The sequence below is a fragment of the Pezoporus occidentalis genome, unplaced genomic scaffold, assembly GCF_034315485.1.
Source record: "Pezoporus occidentalis ecotype Australia unplaced genomic scaffold, CSIRO_AGI_Poc_V1 ctg19, whole genome shotgun sequence".
In the NCBI taxonomy this organism is placed as follows: domain Eukaryota; kingdom Metazoa; phylum Chordata; class Aves; order Psittaciformes; family Psittacidae; genus Pezoporus; species Pezoporus occidentalis.
Genome location: NW_026913748.1, coordinates 4,869,025 through 4,890,932, shown reverse-complemented (window position 1 = coordinate 4,890,932; position 21,908 = coordinate 4,869,025). Strand labels below are relative to the sequence as shown.

General features: G+C 40.4%; 1 protein-coding gene across 1 annotated transcript in view; it reads right to left on the bottom strand.

Annotated features, from left to right (window-relative positions):
- PKP2 (plakophilin 2) overlaps window positions 1-18,056 on the bottom strand; it is a 43,894-nt gene extending 25,838 nt beyond the window's left edge. Inside the window, 4 exon segments of the mRNA XM_062616493.1 lie at window positions 7,325-8,019; window positions 9,960-10,072; window positions 17,605-17,921; window positions 17,923-18,056. Of these exon segments, the coding sequence (XP_062472477.1) occupies window positions 7,325-8,019; window positions 9,960-10,072; window positions 17,605-17,921; window positions 17,923-18,041 (1,244 nt within the window). The 5' untranslated portion in view covers window positions 18,042-18,056.
- Window positions 18,057-21,908: the final 3,852 nt, after the last annotated feature.

The window sequence follows — 21,908 nt, the reverse complement described above, 5'->3', positions numbered from 1 at the left end:
ATGAAGGGATTCTATAGGTACATAGTGAATAAAAGACAGACTAGGGACAACGTGGGCCCTCTCCGGAAGCTATTGGGAGAACTGGCTACCCTGGATTTGGAGAAGGCTGAGGTTCTGAATGACTTCTTTGCCTCGGTCTTCACTGGCAAATGCTCTGAACATACCACCCAAGTCTTGGAAGGCAGACGCAGGGACTGTGAGAATGAAGACCTTGGGCCCACTGTAGGAGAGGATCTGGTTCGAGACCATCTTAAAAATCTGAACGTGCACAAGTCCACTGGACCTGATGAAATCCACCCATGGGTCCTGAAGGAGCTGGCAAATGAGGTTGCTAAGCCACTGTCCATCATATTTGAAAAATCATGGCAGTCAGATGAAGTCCCCAGTGACTGGAAAAAGGGAAATATAACCCCCATTTTCAAGAGGGGGAAAGCGAATGACCCAGGGAACTACAGACAAGTCAGTCTCACCTCTGTGCCTGGCAAAATCTTGGAGCAGATTCTCCTGGAAGGCATGCTAAGGCACATGAAAAACAACAAGGTGCTTGGTGACAGCCAGCATGGCTTCACTAAGGGGAAATCCTGCCTGACCAACTTGGTGGCCTTCTGTGATGGGGCTACAGAACTGATGGACAGGGGTAGAGCAGTTGATGTCATCTACCTGGACTTCTGCAAAGCATTCGACACTGTCCCACACGCTATCCTTGTCTCCTAATTGGAGAGACATCAATTTGATGGATGGACCACTCGGTGGACAAAGAACTGGCTGGATGGCCACACGCCAATAGTTGTGGTCAATGGCTCAGTGTCCGGCTGGAGACCAGTAACGAGTGGTGTCCCTCAGGGATCGGTGTTGGGACTGGTCTTGTTCAACATCTTCGTCGCTGACATGGACAGTGGGATTGAGTGCGCCCTCAGCAAGTTTGCCGATGACACCAATCTGTGTGGTTCGGTTGATACGCTGGAGGGAAGGAATGCCATCCAGAGGGACCTCGACACGCTTGTGAGGTGGGCTGATGCCAACCTTATGAAGTTTAACCATGACAAGTGCAAGGTCCTACACCTGGGTCAGAGCAATCCCAGGCACAGCTACAGGTTGGGCAAAGAAGAGATTCAGAGCAGCCCTGTGGAGAAGGACTTGGGGGTGTTGGTCCATGAGAAAATGAACATGAGCCAGCTTCAGTGTGCGCTCACAGCCCAGAAAGCCAACCGTATCCTGGGCTGCATCAAAAGGAGCGTGACCAGCAGGTCGAAGGAGGTGATCCTGCCCCTCTACTCTGCTCTCATGAGACCTCACCTGGAGTATTGTGTGCAGTTCTGGTGCCCTCAACAGGAAAAGGACATGGAGCTGTTGGAGCAAGTCCAGAGGAGGGCTACGAGGATGATCAGGGGACTGGGGCACCTCCTGTATGAAGATAGGCTGAGAAAGTTGGGGCTGTTCAGCCTGGAGAAGAGAAGGCTGTGTGGAGACCTCATAGCAGCCTTCCAATATCTGAAGGGGGGCTATAGGGATGCTGGGGAGGGACTCTTCATCAGGGACTGTAGTGATAGGACAAAGGGTAATGGATTAAAACTTAAACAGAGGAAGTTTAGATTGGATATAAGGAAGAATTTCTTTCCTGTGAGGGTGATGAGGCATTGGAATGGGTTGCTTAGGGAGGCTGTGAATGCTCCATCCCTGGTGGTGTTCAAGGCCAGGTTGGACGAAGACTTGGGTGGCATGGTTTAGTGTGAGGTGTCCCTGCCCATGGCAGGGGGGTTGGAACTAGATGATTTTAAGGTCCTTTCCAACCCTAACTGTTCTATGATTCTATGATTCTAACTTTAGCTTTTCTTAGAATTTTTTTCCCCTTTCAGTAGCAGAAAATACTATAAAAGCTTTAAGAGATACTAATATTGTGGGTGAAAAGAAAGTCGTCAATGGAAGTGTTCAACCATGAGAAGTTCTGCACAAAGCAATTCATGCTTCAAATTATAAAACCAAAACGGAAACTTCAGAGGATGAAGGATAAAGATCCAGCAAAGGCCATAACAAATTAGAGTGCCTTTTACCCATCATGAAGATACCTGGTTTACTCAGTAGCGTGATGACTGCTTTTTTATTTGTTTACATGCCTATCTTCAGTTTCTCAGTTCCCAGACTACAAACATGCATGGCTCAGTACCTGCTTTTTTCAAGCTTAACAAGTTGCCCTGGTTTGAAATAGATAGGCAAAGCCTTTTTTTCAGGTGGGACAAAATAAAAAAACACTTTTTAAATCAAGTATGCACATTGCCTGTGGCAGGATTGAAAATACGTATGGCTATTTCCCTTCAAAATTCCAGCATGTTTGTTAGAATGATGATTGTATTAAAGAACCATATAAAAAACTGGGGAGAAAGGTCAGCAGACCCATTTTTTCCCAATAAATGGAACATAAAACAATTCATGGCACAATCAGGTGCATTAGCTCTGGAACAGGTGGTTAAGCTCCCCAGCCTTTTTATTCACTTTTGGTTATAAATACTCTCCATGTAGACAAAAAAAATAAAAATAAAAATAGGGGGAGGGGAAGTGACCAAACCCATGAGTATTGTATTTTTTTTTTTAACCAAAAAAATTTGTTGAAACAGGGAACAGAAGACAGTCTGTGAACAGCATTGTAACAAGTAGTTACTGGCAATTACTCCTTATTTCAGAGCTACCAGAATGAGAATGGTTCACTTGACAATCCTCTCAGTAAGTGCATCTAAAATGAGAAATTTTAGCACAATTACCTTTCATGTTAAAATAGGTGCATGGGAAATAAAGTGGCTTAAACTGATTTTTTTAGTGTTTTGTTTTTTAACTAAGCAAAAGATTAAATAATAAACAATGTTTAGAAAAATGAATTACAAAATGGTTTGATACTGAGAAGAAAAATGGATAGTTTTTGATTTTTGCCTGCCAGCTACACTGTAATGTAAATCAACATCTGCTTCTTGCTTTTGCTAAGACAAAAGACAGTATGACTGCAAGGACAGCAAAGAGGTGAAGAACAATCCTGATGCACCTGTTTCAAATGAAATTATACTCCTGAGGTTTCTACCTGCTTTTGTATTTCCCTCTGGTATAAATCATGTTATTTCTTGTCTTCTCCCTCCTCTGAGTTAGTGTTTTGAGCAAATACACTACATCTATAGGTGTTGAGGCCTGCTTGCACAAGATAAAAATGAAATGAAGGGGGCAGTAGGTTGAGGAAGTCAATGGAGTGTTTAAATAAAAGTGAAATTAGACAGAGTGATGGTTAGTATCTCTAGTCCCCTGGGCTCTGGTATGGCAGTGTTTACAGCTTCCAGATTTTCAGAGTTTACTTCAGCCCAGATTTAAAACAAAGCAGTTACAAAGTTACTCAGAGTTGCAAGTCGGATGTACCGATCAGAAACTTATTTAAAGATCTTGAACAATGAGTGACGGAAAAAGGCCAGATCACATTTCTTCTTTTTACTCTCTTTAAAATGAGACAGAAAAACAGGCTTTTCAAGATTGGGTTATGTTTGTCGAATCAACAAGTGTTTTATGACCATGTTACATACGTGCACATGTATGCATGCCTACCTGCCTGTTAGTCACTGAAATAAATTTGAAGCCCTTTGACCAAATTCAGTTGCCTTCTACAGAGCGGCAGGTATTCCCAATGTATGAAATTTTTAATCATTTCAGTGACTAATAGCAAAGAAGGACTCTCCTTATGCACTTCCCAAGATCAAGATTGCTGTATAAGCTGATCTCTCGTGGGACACCGGAGAATCTATGTGGGAACTCAGCCTCAGGATGCCAAAGATGCCCCTGAGCAGTAAAGGTCCGTCAGCAGTCATTGGCACATGTAGAGCCAAAGCCCAAATTTCTGAGCGTGTACTGAAACCATTCACCAGAGTTAGCTAGCTGTTCATGGCTGCTGCTTCTTCATGTGCAGTAGTCAAAATCTTTCTTTATGTTCTGCACTGTCATACTATGATTGCTTTTTGTTAGATAAAAACAACATTTACTGTTTTATCTTACAGTAATAAAGGATATAATATAATCCTTGATCCTCAATGGTGTGGTTGCAGCACTGTAACTCCTGTCAAAATAGAACCTGATGCAATTGTTCCATCCTACCCTCAAAACATTTACAAGCAATCTTAATAGCTACATAGCTGATTAGCGTGCATAATGATAACAAACCAGTGGGCACTTAGGCAGTGGTGGTTAAACAGAAGAATGATCTGACAAGTTTTGACTTCACCTTAATTGCCAGACAGTAACATATTTGGGATATAAACACTGTGTTGTCTAAGAATTGTGTGACAGCACATTTAGGGGTCAGGTTCTGTAAGCATTTTTTTTCCCCAGACAGCTTCAGGTTGAATCTCTCTCCTTCCTAAGCCCTTGGTGTGAAAATGCTTTTAACTGCTTCACTTTACCAGAAGATACTGAGATAGCATCTCTATATTCTGCCTGTTCTACCTTGATTAGATAGCATGAGCTGATTTTTCTACAGAAAGTTTGAAAATGCTTTTATATATATTCCAAATACTATACACAGGTAGTCCACTGCTTCTCTGTAACCTTAAACAACTATTCTACGTCTTCTTAATTAGCCTTGGAAAGACCTAAATTGTGATCTGCATGAAAAAGGACAATTTTCTGGAAAAACCAAATTATTCAGGAAACCAAGGTTTGTCTTTTCCCCTCTTTCCATTATTAAGGGAGCAACAGGTAAGTGAGCAATATCACAGATACCGCAACCTTAAAATCAAAGAGAATGGGAAATAACAAGAAACTTGAAAGTCTCTACTAACTTCTTAAACTGAGAAGTCTTGTCAGAAGAAATTTTTGTACTAGTGCTGAAATGGTGGACTTCAGTGAAATATCTCTGATTTGACAGCAGTTTATACCACAAAGTAAAATGATGTCTCTTATGTTTTAAAGACTTAATTATATATTAAACTGTGCAGTAGTTAGATGTGGATGAACCAGAATGTACTACACCCAAAATAGGACTTCTGCATCCAGCCCTTCCAGTGGTGAGAATTACAAATTAAATGTGTATTTCAGATGTTTGAAAACAGTAATGATGTATGTGGGTACCATACATGTTATTACATAAGCATGTGAAACAGCTACTGTTTTCAGTAAACTAAAAATGGCTATAGTTTCTTCCTCCTCATTTAATAATCTAGTGGTGCAATTCTCCTTTAGAACTGTATCTTACATAGGTTTTTTTACCAGCCTCTTCACTACCATAAGCTATTATATTTTACAAAGAAATTTTTTAAACTTCAGGTAGAACAAAGAGTCCCTTGCTTCCCCCAAAACCTAGCTATGAAACTAAAGTAGAACCTAGGACATTTGAAAATCTAAACAAAATATGTACAAGTAAATTAAATAGAAGTACTGAGATAAAAGAAATCTGTAAACGTCTGTAATATGAACTTTAGAGGCTTTCACAGCACTTCAAATTGTTTTCCTCTGTAATTTCCAGCAAAGGCCAAACTTAAAAACCGGCACTTAAGTTATTATGTTGTCAAAAATTTCCATTAGGTCACAAATCTTCCACCTGAGCTCAGCATGGTCTCAAGCAAGTCACTTGCACAATGACTGAAGATAGATGTTTACATCTGCAGGCAGGAAAAACACTTTGGTTGATGTTTGTGCACGCAGGCATCCAGACTCCAGTGTCTGCACCTGCAAAAGGACCAAAATTGCTCCTACACAGAATTACATATCAAAATTGCTGGTTGTGGCTCTGAAATGCACTCAGGAACATGGTTGAATTTAAGTAGATTATTCAGTCAATGGGATATATGCCTGTCTGTAAATTGTCTTAAGAAACAAAGTCCTCCCAGGTACCTTTTTTCAACATTACTACTCCCAAATCTTCAGCTGTTGTGAGCTCTCAGCTATTTTTTTCTGGACTCATTTGTTGTAAAGACTGAAAACTTAAGAGTCACATCACAAATACCAGATATCTTAACTCCGCTATGACCCTGAGGTTAAAGTTTCAATTCAGATGAGATGTAGGCAAAAGACCATATGCTCGTAAATCTAGTCATAACACAAAACATGCAGCTCATGACAGAAAATAGCTGATCTTTTGATAGCAGCGATATCAGATGATGCCTCATCTCACACGGTAGCAAAGTTAGGAAAAGGAGAAAGGTCGTCTTCAGAAAAATGAACTTAACAGCTACACAGTTATGGAAAAAGAAAGACTTCTTAATAACACTGCTACAAATTATACCGTTATTTACTTACATAAGAAACCTTGGGATCCTATTTGGATTATGAAAACAATGGAAACAACAGTAAACAGCGCAAGTAACCATCTACTGCTTTCTAGGTGGTTTATTTTGTGCATTGAACCTGAAGAGATCTGGGAACATTCAGAATTATTCTAAAATTAAAAAACTATTCACTCCTGAGGGGAATTTCAGCACTGATAAATTTTCTCTTTTGGAAATGAAATTGATTGTAGACAGTCTGAAATCTTCTCTGGAAGGGAATTTCAGGGGGAAAAAGGTAATTGTGGAGGGAAAAAAAAAAAGAAAAAAAAGAAAACAGAATAAAATATGAACAAAAATTTTTGTAAAGTTTTAAACAATTTTCCTGAAAGCTGGGGATACCTTTGGGAATTTCTGCCATGGAGCTACCTGGACTTCAAATTCAGATATTGTCCTCAGAGCATGTAGAATCTCATGGTAATAAGCAGCTCTGGGGTCCTGATATTCAGAGAAGTTTACATTTGTTCTAGGGAGGGATGGTGCTACAGGGCTAAGAGAAATTTCTGCCTGTGTTTTAACTGAAGTTAGTCGAAGTTAATCAAAACTAAAAAGTTTCCTTGAAACCATGAAGAATTTTTTAACTGGAAATTGTCACTCTGCCTAAAACTGCTTCACTGGTGGGTTTCTGACCTGTTCTTGTAAGACCTAGTGCCGAAACCATCTGGTCTCTTACAAGCATAAAATTTGCCGATACATTAGTGCAATTGTGATTTAGGCTGTAAATTACTCAGTGAATACTTCATGTCTCCTTGTAAAATTGTTTAACTCTTGGCAAAAAGGTAAACTCCAGCAAACTAGAGTAGGAAGCATGGACCCTGCAGTATGTACATACACTAATATTTTTTTCCTCCCTTTCCCCTGTTGCACTGGAAGTGGATTTTTAAAAGCAAATCTACTTTCTGCATCCTCTGCACCGACATTTCATGCACTGTTGTTGGCTGCTGATCCACAAGCTGTCAGTTTACTTTCTCTTTTTAAACAAATAGATTCCTTTCAGCTGTGACACCCCAAAACCAAAGCAGATCCTGCATCGTGCTTACCCCAACTGAGAGCCATTGATGGTGACTTGTTCACTCTGCAGGAAACCATTTCTCCCAGCTGCTGCCACAGCAGCTGTCAATGGCATCCTCTTCCCATCTGTTTCTGCAGCAACACTGGCTATTGAAGCTGGCTGGGAAGCTTCCCTCCTGGTCTGTGTGCTTCTGAAAGTAGTTTGGTACCAGTTGGACCTTAAAGATTGCCTATTCTGAGATCCAAAACGGGAGGGAACTGGTGATCTCACTTGTCCCATTGCACTGCCTGAGGTCAGGTAGTTCTCTTTCTCCAAAAGGTTGGACATACTGTGACTGTTGCCTGCTTGATGGTACAAAGGTACAGTGGGGCTGGGGTAAACACCATCAAGGACTGCATCATTAACAGCCCCCATGTGGGAATGTCTCTTAAAAGAGCGTCCCCTGCTCACTGAATCACGAAGAGTGTAACCAACAATCTCAGAGCGAGCATATCTTGGTGGGACAGTCCCGTTGAGTCTCCTGTTATCTACATGCCTCATGGAGAATCCAGTTGAAATTCCTCCGTCATAGTGAAAATCACTGGATGTATATGCCAATCTTTCAGGACTTTGCTGTGGTGAAACCTCTAGCCTCTTCAGAGGCTGCCTTTGAGCTCTCTCTTCCATTGTCTTGTAAGTAAACCTTGTCCCACAGCCATTTGTATAAGAGGATGGTGAGGCAACCTGTTCAAAGGTGCATGAAAGAACATGATAGGAGTCACAGTAAGATCACAGAATTAGGATTAATAGCAAAGAAGCCAAATCAAAAAAAGTAAATATGAAAATTCTAAGGTCTGGTGTCAGTGCTAGAAAACAAAAAGTGAACTTCATCAAAATTGTGTATTGGGATTCTGCAACACTTCTTTGTATCTGCCTAATGAAAGCAGGAAGTAGTACAGTCTAAACATTAGCAGACAAAGTCTAAGCACCTAGGCTTCTGTCATTATAGATGTTTAAGTCAATTATACCTAGTAGTGAACAGTCTGCTTGTTAATATTTTAGTTTCAATTTGAAACTCCTTGGGTATTAACACCCACGTCTGCTAGCATCATGGCCCTTTTTTTTGTTTAAATCAGTAAGCACAGTGGCATCCAGCAATAAATCAAAGCCCCCTATATTCCATTTCCATGTTGTATTAAAGTTTTGTAATTATAAAGGCATATTTTTTAAGTAAAATGAGAAGCTTACACGAGATATTAATTGAAAACACATGCTTAACAGATAGCTGTCAGGCTGAAATCCTTCAGTTTAACTGTTGAGGAGTTACTGAGGGTGATATTCAACTCACAAAATGAGTAAAGGTTGCTGAAACCAGAAGGCTGAAGCAAGCATCATTGGATATACCTGTCCATTCTACAAAAACTATGCAAGGATATCTTGCATATCCTGGCTTTTACACTGGACAAATAGTCTCCCTCTTTCCCACTTCTCTCTCCCCTGTTCCCTCCTTTCCCACCCCCATGAAAACTAGCATTTTCTTGTGGTTCCTATGTCTCATCCAATTTTCCTCTTGCTGCTCTCTTCTAGAAAAAAGGATTCCATCTCAAATATTACGGACTGGATGATAGGTGAGAACAGAGGCTAGAAGGACACAGAAGGAAATATACTGAAGGAAATGGCTCTAACTCTTCCTATACAGAGTCAGACCTGCTTCATAAACTGGCCAGAAGCTTTAATGCCAATAAGCCTTTCTTGAGTAATCTGAAATCAAGAAAGAATTTTCCCCATAATAAAGTTTTTTACTAAATAAATATTTATGTTCTCAAGCTGAATTGCTTTCAGTTTACTAACGATCATGCAGCAGCGTTGCTACTAAGCTATGTGCTGACTTCCAAGCCATACAGTTACTACCTAAAAAGGTTCATACCAGTTATGAGCTGTGTCACAAACCCTGAAGAAAGCTGATTATTTATCTTAGCATTCAGGCCATGAACCCAAGAAAAGCTGGTCAAAACAACAAGTGCATTTATGATTAGACCGTTTAGAAACACCACTGTATTGCAAGGACTGTACTGCTGAAGTTCTTGTAATGATAAAATATTTTACAACAGGATTATTTTAAATGATAAGGAACACTCCACCTGTCCTCATGAAAATAAAGCAATCTGTTTTCCCGTGGTTTTGGATGCTTAATTCCCTAAGCTCTTTCACCACATTCTAAGCTCCTGTCCATGTCATTAGTTACGCTGCAGGATTGCTGGACTTCCTTTAACAACCTCCAACTGTTTGGCCTCCAACAGCGGCCTCCCCAGCTTCAAGCCACCAAAGTGCTGACTGACCTGCTGCTTGGTGGGATGGATAAAGATCTGACTTGTCACAGCCTTTGCCTTAGTGGGGTGTTAATAAGGTTTTTCATTTTCTACCCCAATGCCAATTCTCACAAAACCAACAGGATTGCAACAAGCCCATCCATATGACTGACTTAAATTAAATCACTGGGCTCAGAAATCACTGGAAAGGGGGAAAACATTAATAGATATCAGCTGTAAAAGCCTCATTTTCAGGCTTTAGAAAGCTAACAAACAAGCAAAGAAACCTTGAAACACATGATATTATTTGTGGTAAAAAAAAACCTATGCACGCACTATTATATTTATTTCTATTCATTGCCTTGTTTTCCTCACCTGGTTTGACTGGTAATAAGAGAAACCATAGGGAGTTCTTGGTGCAAAATCATTTTCAGTAATTCCCATGTTATAGACACGCTCTGGAACACTGGATGCACGGTGCAAATTTCCTGTAACCAAAACCTAACATTAGTAAGATTTTAACAAAACATGATAATGTTAAAAAGGACAATTTTCAGTACTGGGCAAATGTCACAGTCTGCACTGCTATTAATATATATAAGCTGAAAATCAAGACAAGGAAATAACGGAAAGATGTTTGCATTTGGTGTGTCACATGCAAAACATGGCTAAACAAAGCTTTCTGAGGATACAAGTAATTTTTTCAGTTTTGCATTTATTTTATTTAAGATGTATTTTTAACTTTTAGAAGTCTTGTTCATGCAGCTATTTAATGAAAAATATTTTAACAAAGCAAGATATTTTAAATATCGCAGATAATGACAGATTATTAAGTACTGACAAATGGAATGACTGAGCAGCTACTGAGAACGTTTATTTTCCATGATAACCACTCTGAATATATATGAATGGTTTACATTAAAGGCTGATTGTAACATGCACGGTACACAAGAAATTAAAATATTGCAGCTGTAGATTATAGATTGTAGATGTGAAACATGGGTTGATGTGTATACGTCTTAACATGCACCCTACAGGTGCAATTTTCACAATGTACCACTGCAAACAAATAGCATACATTGTGTATAAACTTTATTTCATAGTTGTCTACCTCAACTGCTCATGTTTCTTCTCTCTTACATGCTACTGCAATGACAATACATTGGAGCAAGTAATGCTTCACTAATCTTCTCAGAGCTTCACCCAAGAGCACAAAAAGTCAATGAATAAATTCTGTGCCACATGGAGGCAGGTGGCGTGTAATGCTGTAAAGTAGCATTGTTTAATGACACTTCAAATCTGCACCTGAAAAATTCACTAATCCTACAAATGATGTGGAAGATCCACAGTGTATCTGCTCTGATTCATTTTTTTCCATGATTCAGCACTGAAAATAGAAGTGTGTTGTGATTATTTCTTTCATTAATACTGCATTCTTCTTTACTTAAAAAACAAACAAAACCATGAAAGAAGTGTTTTTTTTTTTTTAAAAGCAACAGACACTGCTGAAATACTTATTCATGAGATTCCTGTGTTACTATGAGAATCTGCATATAGGAATATAAATAACAGGTTTAAAAAGGTGAAACAGAAGTTGAAGGCAAGATATACGTCAAATCAGTCGCAAATGGGGACAGTGTATGCTGCAGAAGTTTATGCTGAAAAGATAACAGTGGTCAATCAAGAAGTTAATTGGCCGTGAATTATCTAAGATACTATGGAAAAAAAGAAATCAAAAGAACAAATCATTAACTCAGTCAAATTACTGAAGTCTCCACTTCAAAAAATAGCAGGAGTCATATGCCCTTGCAAATCCAGGTGTCAGAAACACGCAGGCAAGTGCCTGCTGGGATTTTTGAAAGCACCTGGTGTATGTATGCCAAACAGCTGAGGCTTTTGGTTAATGTTCAGAGTTAGACACTGAGCTTCATTAAGCGTACATGGGTATTCCTAGGAACTTCAGTACACCTGTGTCTTTGATCCTTACTGCCCACAGTTAGCAGAGGGCTTGACAAGGATGAAAATAAAGAAGAGACTCATGTAACAAGAATAATTTATGAATGATTCTTACTAGCACATAGCTACTTGGATAAACCCAAATTTGTGTATAATATGGTATAATACAATACCATATAATAGCAGACTACAGTAATCTGAGGCCTAATTCAATCATACTTTGCAGTTATTTTGCTTATTTAATCATACTTTCAAATTCTTTCATTTTTGCCATATAAGACAGATTTAAACATGTATTAAGTGATTTGTTAAGACACATTCATAGTAACTTTGCGTCATCTGACTGGAATGATGCAGCCTGGTCAAACTCATGATTTGGTTTGCAATAATTCCTTCATAACGTTACAAGGTTATCATAGCCCAAGGGTTACCCAAGTACATAAGAAAGCAGTAAAAGAAGACCATTGTTTTTTACTGCAAAACATCCCTGCCAACATACACCGACATCCAAAATCTACAAATTCATAGAAATCTCTCATTTGTATGATATAATCCCCATATCAATGTATTATTTCAGGTGCCCAATAAGACTTCATCTTAGGCTATTGCTTGTACCTGCTTTTTGAAGATTAACTTTATTCATTGTTACACATTTAAGAACTTCCAAAAAATAAGTCTTTAGATAGAAATACATGTACATTTCTGTTTCTTCATAGTTAGCATTTTTTGTCCAGTTTACTTGATGAGAAAATAATCTCAGTTATTTATCTACTTAGCGAATAAAGATCCTTTGAGCAAGTAATTTGTGCATGCTTTTGACAACTCTAAATTCCCTGTTTTTACCAAATTTAAAAATAACATGGCTGTCCATGAACTAATTGAAGACAAGCCACATATCTAACAGCTTACTCTTTTCAAAAGCAAAATACAGTCAATCAGAAGTTGTAACACACAGTTATCTTCAAGTAGTCCTCTTTTTTAACCTTCAATCTCCCTCTGAAAAAGTCAGAAAGCATTTTTGTATTTCAGAGAAAAACTGTACATATTGGTTTATGGAATTTCATTTGAATTTATAGTATCTCTTGCTTGCTTTTACAGCATCAGTGAGTTATTTTGCCAGCAGTTTACCTGTAGATTTATTAGGTAGATATAAAATGTTAATCTTTTTACTGTGCGCTGTTTACTTGTGCTGAAAATCAGAGTGTTAAAGGAAAAAGGGATAACTGAAATGCTGTGTCTTTCCATTAGTTATGAGGTGCAGAATAGGTGAACTGATCAAAATTTGCCTCTGCCAGTAAGGCTTCCTTCAGCTTATTTCCACCATACTGCAAAACCATACATTTCTTTCCCACCTTTCAGGTTTTCTCAGTACAGTTAGAAACTTATGGCTGTTCTTATGCACTCAGTGCACTGGTTTAAAAAAAAATAAAGAAAAAAACCCATGAATTATTAAATATATATATATATATATATATATATAATGTTTACTGTTAGGATTAATATTTTCTAACTGTAGGACTCAGTGCTTTAAGTCTCACAAAAACTTTCCCTTCAGAAAACATGCACGTGATTCAGTTACTCATCGATAGGGAACAAATGCTATTTGAGAGGCCATAGGATACCACACTTGATTTCCAGCAGCCAGTCAAGAACAGGATGGGTTTCCTGCAGACCCTGTGTCATGTCTGTCAACCCATGAGCATATTTTGGAAAACGCAGGCATCTAGGACAGCAGCAGACACCCAAGTGTGGGCAATTAAGCGGAATCATTAATCATAGTCTCCCGTCTCCCCTGTCAGTATGACCTAAAGCAGCCCAGGAACATTTTGATCGTGGTCAGTGCAAGAGGAATACTAAACCCTTCACTCTTCTAAATGCCTAGAAGAAAAGCTGTACAAAAATAACTTTGATATTGCAATAGTTATGACAAAATTTTGAGACCTGAAAAAATATGCCATCAGGAGGGAGACTGTACAAATGACTGCGCAAAACTCTCATATGTCTTCACAGAGGCTCTTCTCAAGGTCCCTTTGTTCCCTTGGACACCTCCAAAGGCCTTGCAAGTTCCTCCCCAGAAATCACTGCCTATGGCTGCAGACAGATCAATCTCCTGTTTGCCTGGCTCTCAAAAACAACAACAAGGGGCATCTCTAAGATATATGATATATGAGAAAAAAAAAAAAAAAAAATTATCCTCCATTAAGGAGTTAGGTGTATCAAATTCCCCTTAAATCATGCACAGTGTTAACTATCGGTTGTGAGTCTTTTCCAGTGCTTTTGTATTTGAACGGCTACCATGAAAGACAAATTTTGGCTTTAAATCCCTCACCGCAGGCAACAGTGTAGCTGTAGCCTGTACATAGAAGTCTGTTAAGGACTGCGATATTTTCATGCATCCTGAGTGCCCGCCTGCCGAGTACCCGTTGACCATTCTTGCTCAGGGTAGGAGGGTGTTCATATCCTCGTCCGGGACTCCTCGGTGTTCCTAGACTGTCATCTTTTAATCCTTTTTTGTACTCCACCACTCACAACGGACTGAGATGGTGACACTAAAGAATAGCATATAAAAAACTTCACTGAATCACTTCATCTAGACAGCAGAGAGCTTTCTTTTTGATCATGCTCCTTCATCACTCTGCCAGCACATGCCTGGTCCCAAAGGAGCTCTTCCAACGGTTTTACTTTGTGCTGGTCAGTACATTTACACTAGTGCTCAAATTTAAGAAAAGGATTTCTGCTGGCTCAGGAAGAAGAGGTGAGGAATTTAATGAAACCAAAAAAGAGTGGAAGTCACCAACAAGGAATTTTTCTGCTTCCTTTTTCCACAAAGTTATAAACAGAAAATCACTACAAAGTAATTTTGCAAAATAGAAGGCTAAAGACTGAATACTCCCCCAAACTCCTAAAAGCAAGCTATTTTAACAAAAAATGCTACAAAGTATTTTAGAAATGAAGAAACATAAAAAAATAAATAAGGCTCTGTTTGTAACCATCTTGCATATGATCCCGTTGATTTGGAAATCACAGTTCTCATTCTGTTTTTCATAAACACACTGTGTTTATAAAACTCTGTGTTAGAGAAAGAATCTTTACACAGACAGCAGTTTATCAGGCCGTTTGGTTTTGTATGGTGTATTACTCAATTCTGCCTTCATTTTTTACAATGGAACTGATAAGGATGTACAGAAAAGTAGGATTTATAGTCCAGGCATTATACTAAAGAAATAGAAATACCACAAATTAATAGAAAAAAACCCAATCAAAATCAAATGAACAAGATCAGAGGCAAGTGGACTGATATATACAGAATAAGGTTTAACAGACTCTTAAAGTGCGCATAAAATAATCAGTAGTGCTGCATCATATATATGCAAGCTGAAAAACATTAGTCATTAGGGTAATATGATTCTGAATGCCATTTTTCTTTGATAAGGCTGAACTATCTGCCATATCATTTCCATCCTTAAATAGAATTCCAATGTTTGACACAGCTGCTGTAGTTGTTCAAAATTTTTAAGGGCAGCATAATCTTTAATTTATAAAGGTTCAGCAACTGCTGAACTGGAAAAGTTACAGCTGTTGTTAAACTACTGTTTGAAAACCTATTAACAACGTTTGACTAAGTCTTGGAAAGAGTTGTGGCAGTACATAACTTCATTTGGCAGCAGGTACAATCCTCAAATCATCTGAGGATGAGCTGAATTTCTTTATAAAAAAGAAGAAATACACCCTCAAAAAGGGGGGGAAAGGGCATGAAACAGCAAACATGAGGGTAGGAGGCGAAAATATGTTCTTCCATTTAAAGGTAATGCTGAAGGCTAAGCAGACACCTTTAATTTGAAACTCTAAGGAGAAATTATGCTGCCTGACAAAGTACTTCCTGCAACTTCAAAGCTCCCAGTACAGTCAGTGAAAAATGGGTGTGCACAGATGATACTGAGTAAGACCTTTACTACAACTGATTTTTCATACCCAGTGGTTATGTGCCTGGCTAAATTTAGGCATGTATGTGAATACGCTGGTTAGGTATGTGCTTAAGTACCTTGATGAATAGAGTCTGAAATACTCCTACAGATAGGACAGTTATATCACAAGGGCCTGCTTCTGCTCCTTCTAAATCTGTATTGTCTTTCCTGCACTGCAAACAATATGGGTCCCTTGGTAAACATATCTAGAAAACTGATATAATTCAGAGAAAGTGTGGTTTTTGCATGTAGAAGTACATATTTTTAAAAGTAATATAAGAATTCAAGTGTTTCCCAAAGCATAGTCAAAGTTCGAGGAAATCTATATAGAAAGCATACTGAGACACATATGTACATTTTTCAGGAAAGTCAACATGTTAAATACATGATAAGCATTTGATTCACATTATATATATTTAAGATACAGATAGATATATATACATTATTATTTATGTATGTATGTATAAAGACATGGAATACACTCCAGTTCCATTTATTTTTTTTCAGGTTTTGCAAGTTTTTTTCAAGTTTGGGACTGAAAAATGTGTGGTGAGTTCGGCACAAGAACACATGTGAAAGAAGAAAAAGATCATTTAATATATGAACAATACAGGTAACCATCTCATATGCCACTCCTGATCCTGAAGCTTAAAAGTTTTGATATCTCAGAAATGCAAAGGGCTCAGATACTTGACTTTAGAAAAACAAAGCAAACCAAGACAACTATCTCCAAATCCATCAGGCCTCTTAATGTATTCCAGAGAAGTTAAGACACATTAGGAGGGCAGAAACTTTGTCTTCATAGTGTTTTATGCATGATTTAGGGACATGATCTCAGGTTCAAGACACCATATAATTTATTAACAATTGCTTAAAAGGCATTTCCTAGGCTCTCTATTGAGAGAAAAAGAAATTAAGTTATTCGAAAAGTGTTTAGAAATCTCATTTGAGAGCAGCCAAGTTAAGGACTTGCATGTGTAGCTGCCCTTTGCGCAGCTGTGTGTACCTGTTTATGTGATTTGTGTACCTGATTTTTCTGACCAGAGTATGTCCATGTTTGCACTGTAGGCATTTTTTAGATAGAAGCCAGCTGAAGGTACAAAGAAACATTCCTCTGCCTGACAAGACAGATGAGTGAAGTATACAAATATTACATTTACGAATAAAATTAACAAATAGAAATTTACAAATTTAAAGACCTTTGGCTTGCAGCTTTTTGGAAATGAAATGTGACAGCTTCTTTAATGACAGCAAGAGGTTATACAGACTGTAGGTCAGGCATATCTTCCTATTTAAAAGCAAGATTAAAGTTTTTATGATGAGGCTTTACTCTGATAACAACATATCTCTCCACCATTGCTAGTTAAGACAAAACCTCTTGAGCAGCTTGCCTTTAACCCTCAGCTCCTGACAAGGTCGTCCTGTGTGTGTATCCGTCACTGCAGTTGGACCCCAGCTGGGGTGAAAGGCATGGCTGCATGAACCTCACTGACAAGTCTCGCCCTCTGGCTACAGGATCACAGAAGCAAGCATTGATTGACATCAATTTTTATCATGCATGTCAAGGAACGAGGTAAATAATACCTGGTAGTGTTATCAGTCCACGGTTCCCCGTCACGCCTTTCCTAGAGTTACTTTTGCAAACTTTTAGTTCTTTTTTAATTATTATTATTTGGAAGTGAACAAGGACAAACATTTCCTATATTTCTTCCCATTTAATTTCGCAAACAGGGCCAGCGGGTGAGTATTAAAACAAGCCCAGTAACCGGTTGCACGATTAGGAGAGCTTCGGCTAGACTATTTCCCCCGGCAGTGGTGAACCGTCACTCACTCTAGTTACGGCGCTTGGCAGGGAGAAACTTCTGAATGACTTGGGTGGGAACAAAAGAAAGGGAAGAAGAGACAGCGCCAACGTTTTCTGCCAAACCTGGCAAAGGCCAGTGATCAGTACCGCGGCTGCCCCAAGCTTCCTCCAGGGGCCGGGAAACCTGCGGACACGGCTGTGCCCACTCATGGCCGGCTCGGGTCTCACCTCTGGGCCCTTTCCCGTGCTCCCGACACCTCCACACAGCACAGAGGGGTCGGGGACAGCCACTCACCGTTGTACAGCGAGCCCCGGCTCTTCCTGGCCAGCGTCTGCTGGACCTGCCGCTGGATGCGCAGCGCCTTCTCCTCCCCGGCACGGCCGCCCGAGAGCTTGAGCCTAGCCTCGGAGGGCAGCGCCAGACTGGAGCTGTCCAGCTCCCCCAGGATCTGCTGGCCCAGCACCGTGCGGATGTAGCCCTGCTCGGCGGCGAGGCCGCGGCCGGCCATGGGCACCGCCGGGACTCTCTCTGCTCCGCGCCGATAACCTGTTGCGCCGCCGCCGCTGCCGCCTCCCGAACTCAGGAGCTCAGCCTCTGAAGGCCGGGCCGGGCCCAGCACCCAGCACCGCCCCGGGCTCTGCCCCGCCCGCCGCGCAGGTGCCAGGCACTGCCCGCACCCTCCGCTCCACCCGCCGCTGCCTCCTGGGACAGAGCAGGAGTGGGCCGCTCATTCCTCTCCGTTTCCCCGTCCCCTCCCTGCTCTTTCTCTTCCCTTCCCTTTCCGCCGGGGTGAAGGGTCCGACGCAGCGGCCCAGCCCTGCCCGGCCCCCGTCAGCCGCAGGCTCCGGCTGTGCTGCCTTGTCCCGTACCCGCCGGGATACCGGGTTCTTGTGGCACACCCCCCCCCCCGGGAGCAAACAGGCGCACACGTTTTAAACGCAAAAACATATACTGTCCTCATGTATCCTCCACTATAGATACTTTGCATTATGTTACATAGTTAAGATAATTTGCCATTTCACAGAGCTGCATTTTGTGCGTGTGTACAGAAGTTTCAACCTAGAAATACAAGATGTGAAGCTGCTTTTATTGGTCCCTGCTGTGAAGGTTAAACTTCCAGGCAGGACTGTGTGTGCAGGGGGTAGTGCTGCTGGTTTGTGGGGCTTCCCAGCTCTCTGAAGGTTTTCATCTGTGCTGTCCTGAGGATTTGCAGAGAGATGAACTCAAGCCTCCTTCTTCTTCTTCGTTGTAAAGTGGGATTTGAGCAACTAGAAGTTGAAAAAAACCCGACCGGCTCCACTCCACAAACGTCTGTGCCTGCCTGTGTTGCCACAAGTGGCTTCTTACACACCCAGCTACAGTTCAGTGTCTGAGCCAGAGGAAGGCTGAAGTTCTCACACCATGTCTGGGCACAGCTTCGAGCTACTGTTTAAGCACTCTACTCAACGGTGGGTTGAAAGGAGGAGGGAAAAGGAAAGTGTAGGTTTTAAAAAGAGAAATGCACGATCCAGGGTTGCATGATTAAAACTTAAAAAAAAAAATACCCCCCCCCCCAATGTAGGTATTTACACAGGAAATTGATGTTTCTAGGAAATTGATGTTTCTTAAAGGCAAATGAAAACTTATGTGGCTTTTAACTTCATGTGTTGCTAGTTCAGAGGCATGCAGGGACTCAAAAAGAGCTGGTGTATCTTGGTTTTCACCAGAACTTTAGGCATCAGTGAGGGTACAGTGTGGCTGGGGAAAAACTGGGGTAATCCTTGTATTTGGGTATACTGTACTGTAAGAAACTGGGGCACCTTCTTTATTCTGAAAACACTCAGGATGGGGAGAAGGAACTGGCTCCATGCTGAGGAGTCCACAATCCTTTCCCCCCCGATTTACTCTTTGCCTCTCTTCCATTTTTTTTCTTTAAGAGGGGGAGGGAGCTGTAGCCTTTCTCATCACTTGGTCTGGCTAATGTCACCCCTTTTGTTCTAACGTGGCATATCACAGGAGAGGTTACGTTAACGATATGTGAGAATAGTTTCACTGGTTAAGAGAAATGGAGTGACACGCTCTTTCCCTGTAAATGGGAAAGGTTATGTATGGGAGCAGGAAGGTTGGAGATAAGCTGTGGGGGTACCAGCTGGGGAAGAGGAGTGGGAATTTGTGGGAAGAAAGAAGTTGGAGGTATGTGGCAGAACTTCCACGGACAGGGGAAAAATGTAGCAGAAAAATTAAGGATAAAAACAAAAAAAAAAAACCCAAACCAACCAACCAACCAACCATACAAACAAAAAAAAAGAATGGGCAGGATAAGGCAGGAAAAACAATGGGGAAGACACATCACAGCTAGGAAGGAATGTAAACTATGTTAGAAACTATGCTAGACCCTTCTGCTGACATACAGACAGTCACAAAAGCAGTTCCAGTAAACAATAAAAACTACATTCTCAGCACGTATGAGAGAGGGGTACTGAGAAGATTAGAAAATAGTCTAAAAAATGTGAAACATTTCCTCCCCTCCTTTTCCCTGCCCTCTTCTCCATTCCTGAAATCCAGCACAAACCTGAAAACTGGATAGTTTTTATAGTTGAAACCAGTTTGGTTTCATTCACAAAATACACCTGAAATGGACTCAGGATTTAGAAAATACTCATGTACAGGGTGTCCTGAGATGCCACTGACAAGGTTTACAGTCTCTTGGCACATCAGCATTGCCTCTGTTGGATGAACTGTTGAATTGTTATTAACTTTATTTTGCAAAAACGCACACTTCTGTGCTTGTGAGACCCGTGGCAAAAAAAAAAAAAAAAAAAAGAAAAAAAAGAAGGTTTTCTCTGGGCTTTAAAACCTTTAATGAGAGTTCTGAGATACGTTTCTCTCCGTGTAACTAGGAATGCCGACTGGAAAATTTGTGAGGGGGGGATGGGAAGGAAGAGAGAGGAGAGAGACAGAATTTTGCCTGCACAGCAGTTCAGACAATGCTTAGCCAGTATCTGAAATAGAAATTAATTGAGGCTTTTTCTTACCTGAAGAAAGTATCATGTAACTGATTGCCCCATCAATAGCAGTTCCTTGAAGGTGATTTATGTTGGATTAACCCTTCTCAACTGAATTACAAAACTGAAAAACCCAACCTCGAATCTTTTCAGAGGCAAATAGTTTGCCAGTGCCATTTGCAGATGCAAAGTAATGTATGTGGGATTATCCCTGAAAGAACTGCAATTTGCAGTAGACGATTGTTCATTAGATTTTTGAAAAAAGAGATTGAATTACGATGCATATAGTGACTAAGGGCCGAGGAATCACATACAAAAACCTTTTGCTTTCTGTGCAGTGTTTGGTGGAGTCCAGCAGATTAGAAAACCAGGTATTTCTGTATAAGACTTATTTCTTATTCTGACCAGATGTGCTTGGCCTAAACCATGCAAACTTTCTCCATCAGAATTCCTTACAAATAATATTTATATTGAAGTTGGTCCTTTCACTCCTCTTTCCCCTGTCTGTGTTAGGGCTCAAGGAACAAGCTGGGTTTGTACCCTGGACACAGATTTGCTTCAGCTGCAGGAACCTTAAGGGGAAAGGGTGTTAAGAGTGAACACTGAGGTGTTCAGTTTAAATGTAAAACAGGTCAACAACTGGGGCTTCTTCTTAAATGCACAGAACTTTATTCCTACGTGTAGCTCTAGAACCACATGGAAAATGAAGTGCTGTTCACTTTTTTTTATTATTTTGTTGTTTGGTTCCCCCCCCCCCCCCTTTTTTTTTCCCTTACATTTACTCCCCCTCTCCCCCCTCTTTTTTTTCTTTTCATTTTTTTTTTATTTTTTTTTATCCTATGATTGATATATGCAAGTGAAGCGTAGTCAGGACTGTTTCTACATCTGCCCACTTCCTTCTGGTTTCGAGTCATACCGCCGAGGGAAAGGGAAACGGTTCCGCCAATAAAAGCCCTGCGAAGAGCAATAGGCCACACTGCCACCGCCTGTTCCCTTGCTGGAACGGCACGGCTAAGACCGCTGCTTGTCGCTGCTCCAGGGAAGATAAAACTTGCAGTGTGGATTTGGAGATTACCCTGGGAGAAGGTAGCTCCATGCTTAATAATATGAGATCGATATTTTATTTTAATTTTGTCATAGGAGATAGAACTGAAGTTCAATCCATCTGCATTTTGCAGCAGGCACTGGTAATCCTGCATTTTCTCACAGTAACCTATACATTTCCTTCATCCTGGCATAATTTTGAAAGGACGGAAACAGAAGTTTATCTACTTTGGCCTGTAGGATAACTTAAAGATTTGTCACAGAGACAAAAGGAAAAGTGCTACTTTTGCACTGGTAAAATGTGTGTGATGGCAGTTGTCTGCTTGACAGAGAAGTAGCAATAAAAGCAGTAGGAGCTGTGATTGGGACTCTACCTGACACAGAGTTCAAGGGAGTGGCAAATTGCCTGAGAAAACACACACACACACATCATACACACACACACACACACACACACACACACACACACAAGATGACAATGTTTTCATTGGAACATCACAAACATTAATTCATTTTGAAGAGGTGAGTGTGCAGCCGCTGGTTTTGGAAATCCAGGCCATAGCCTAGAGC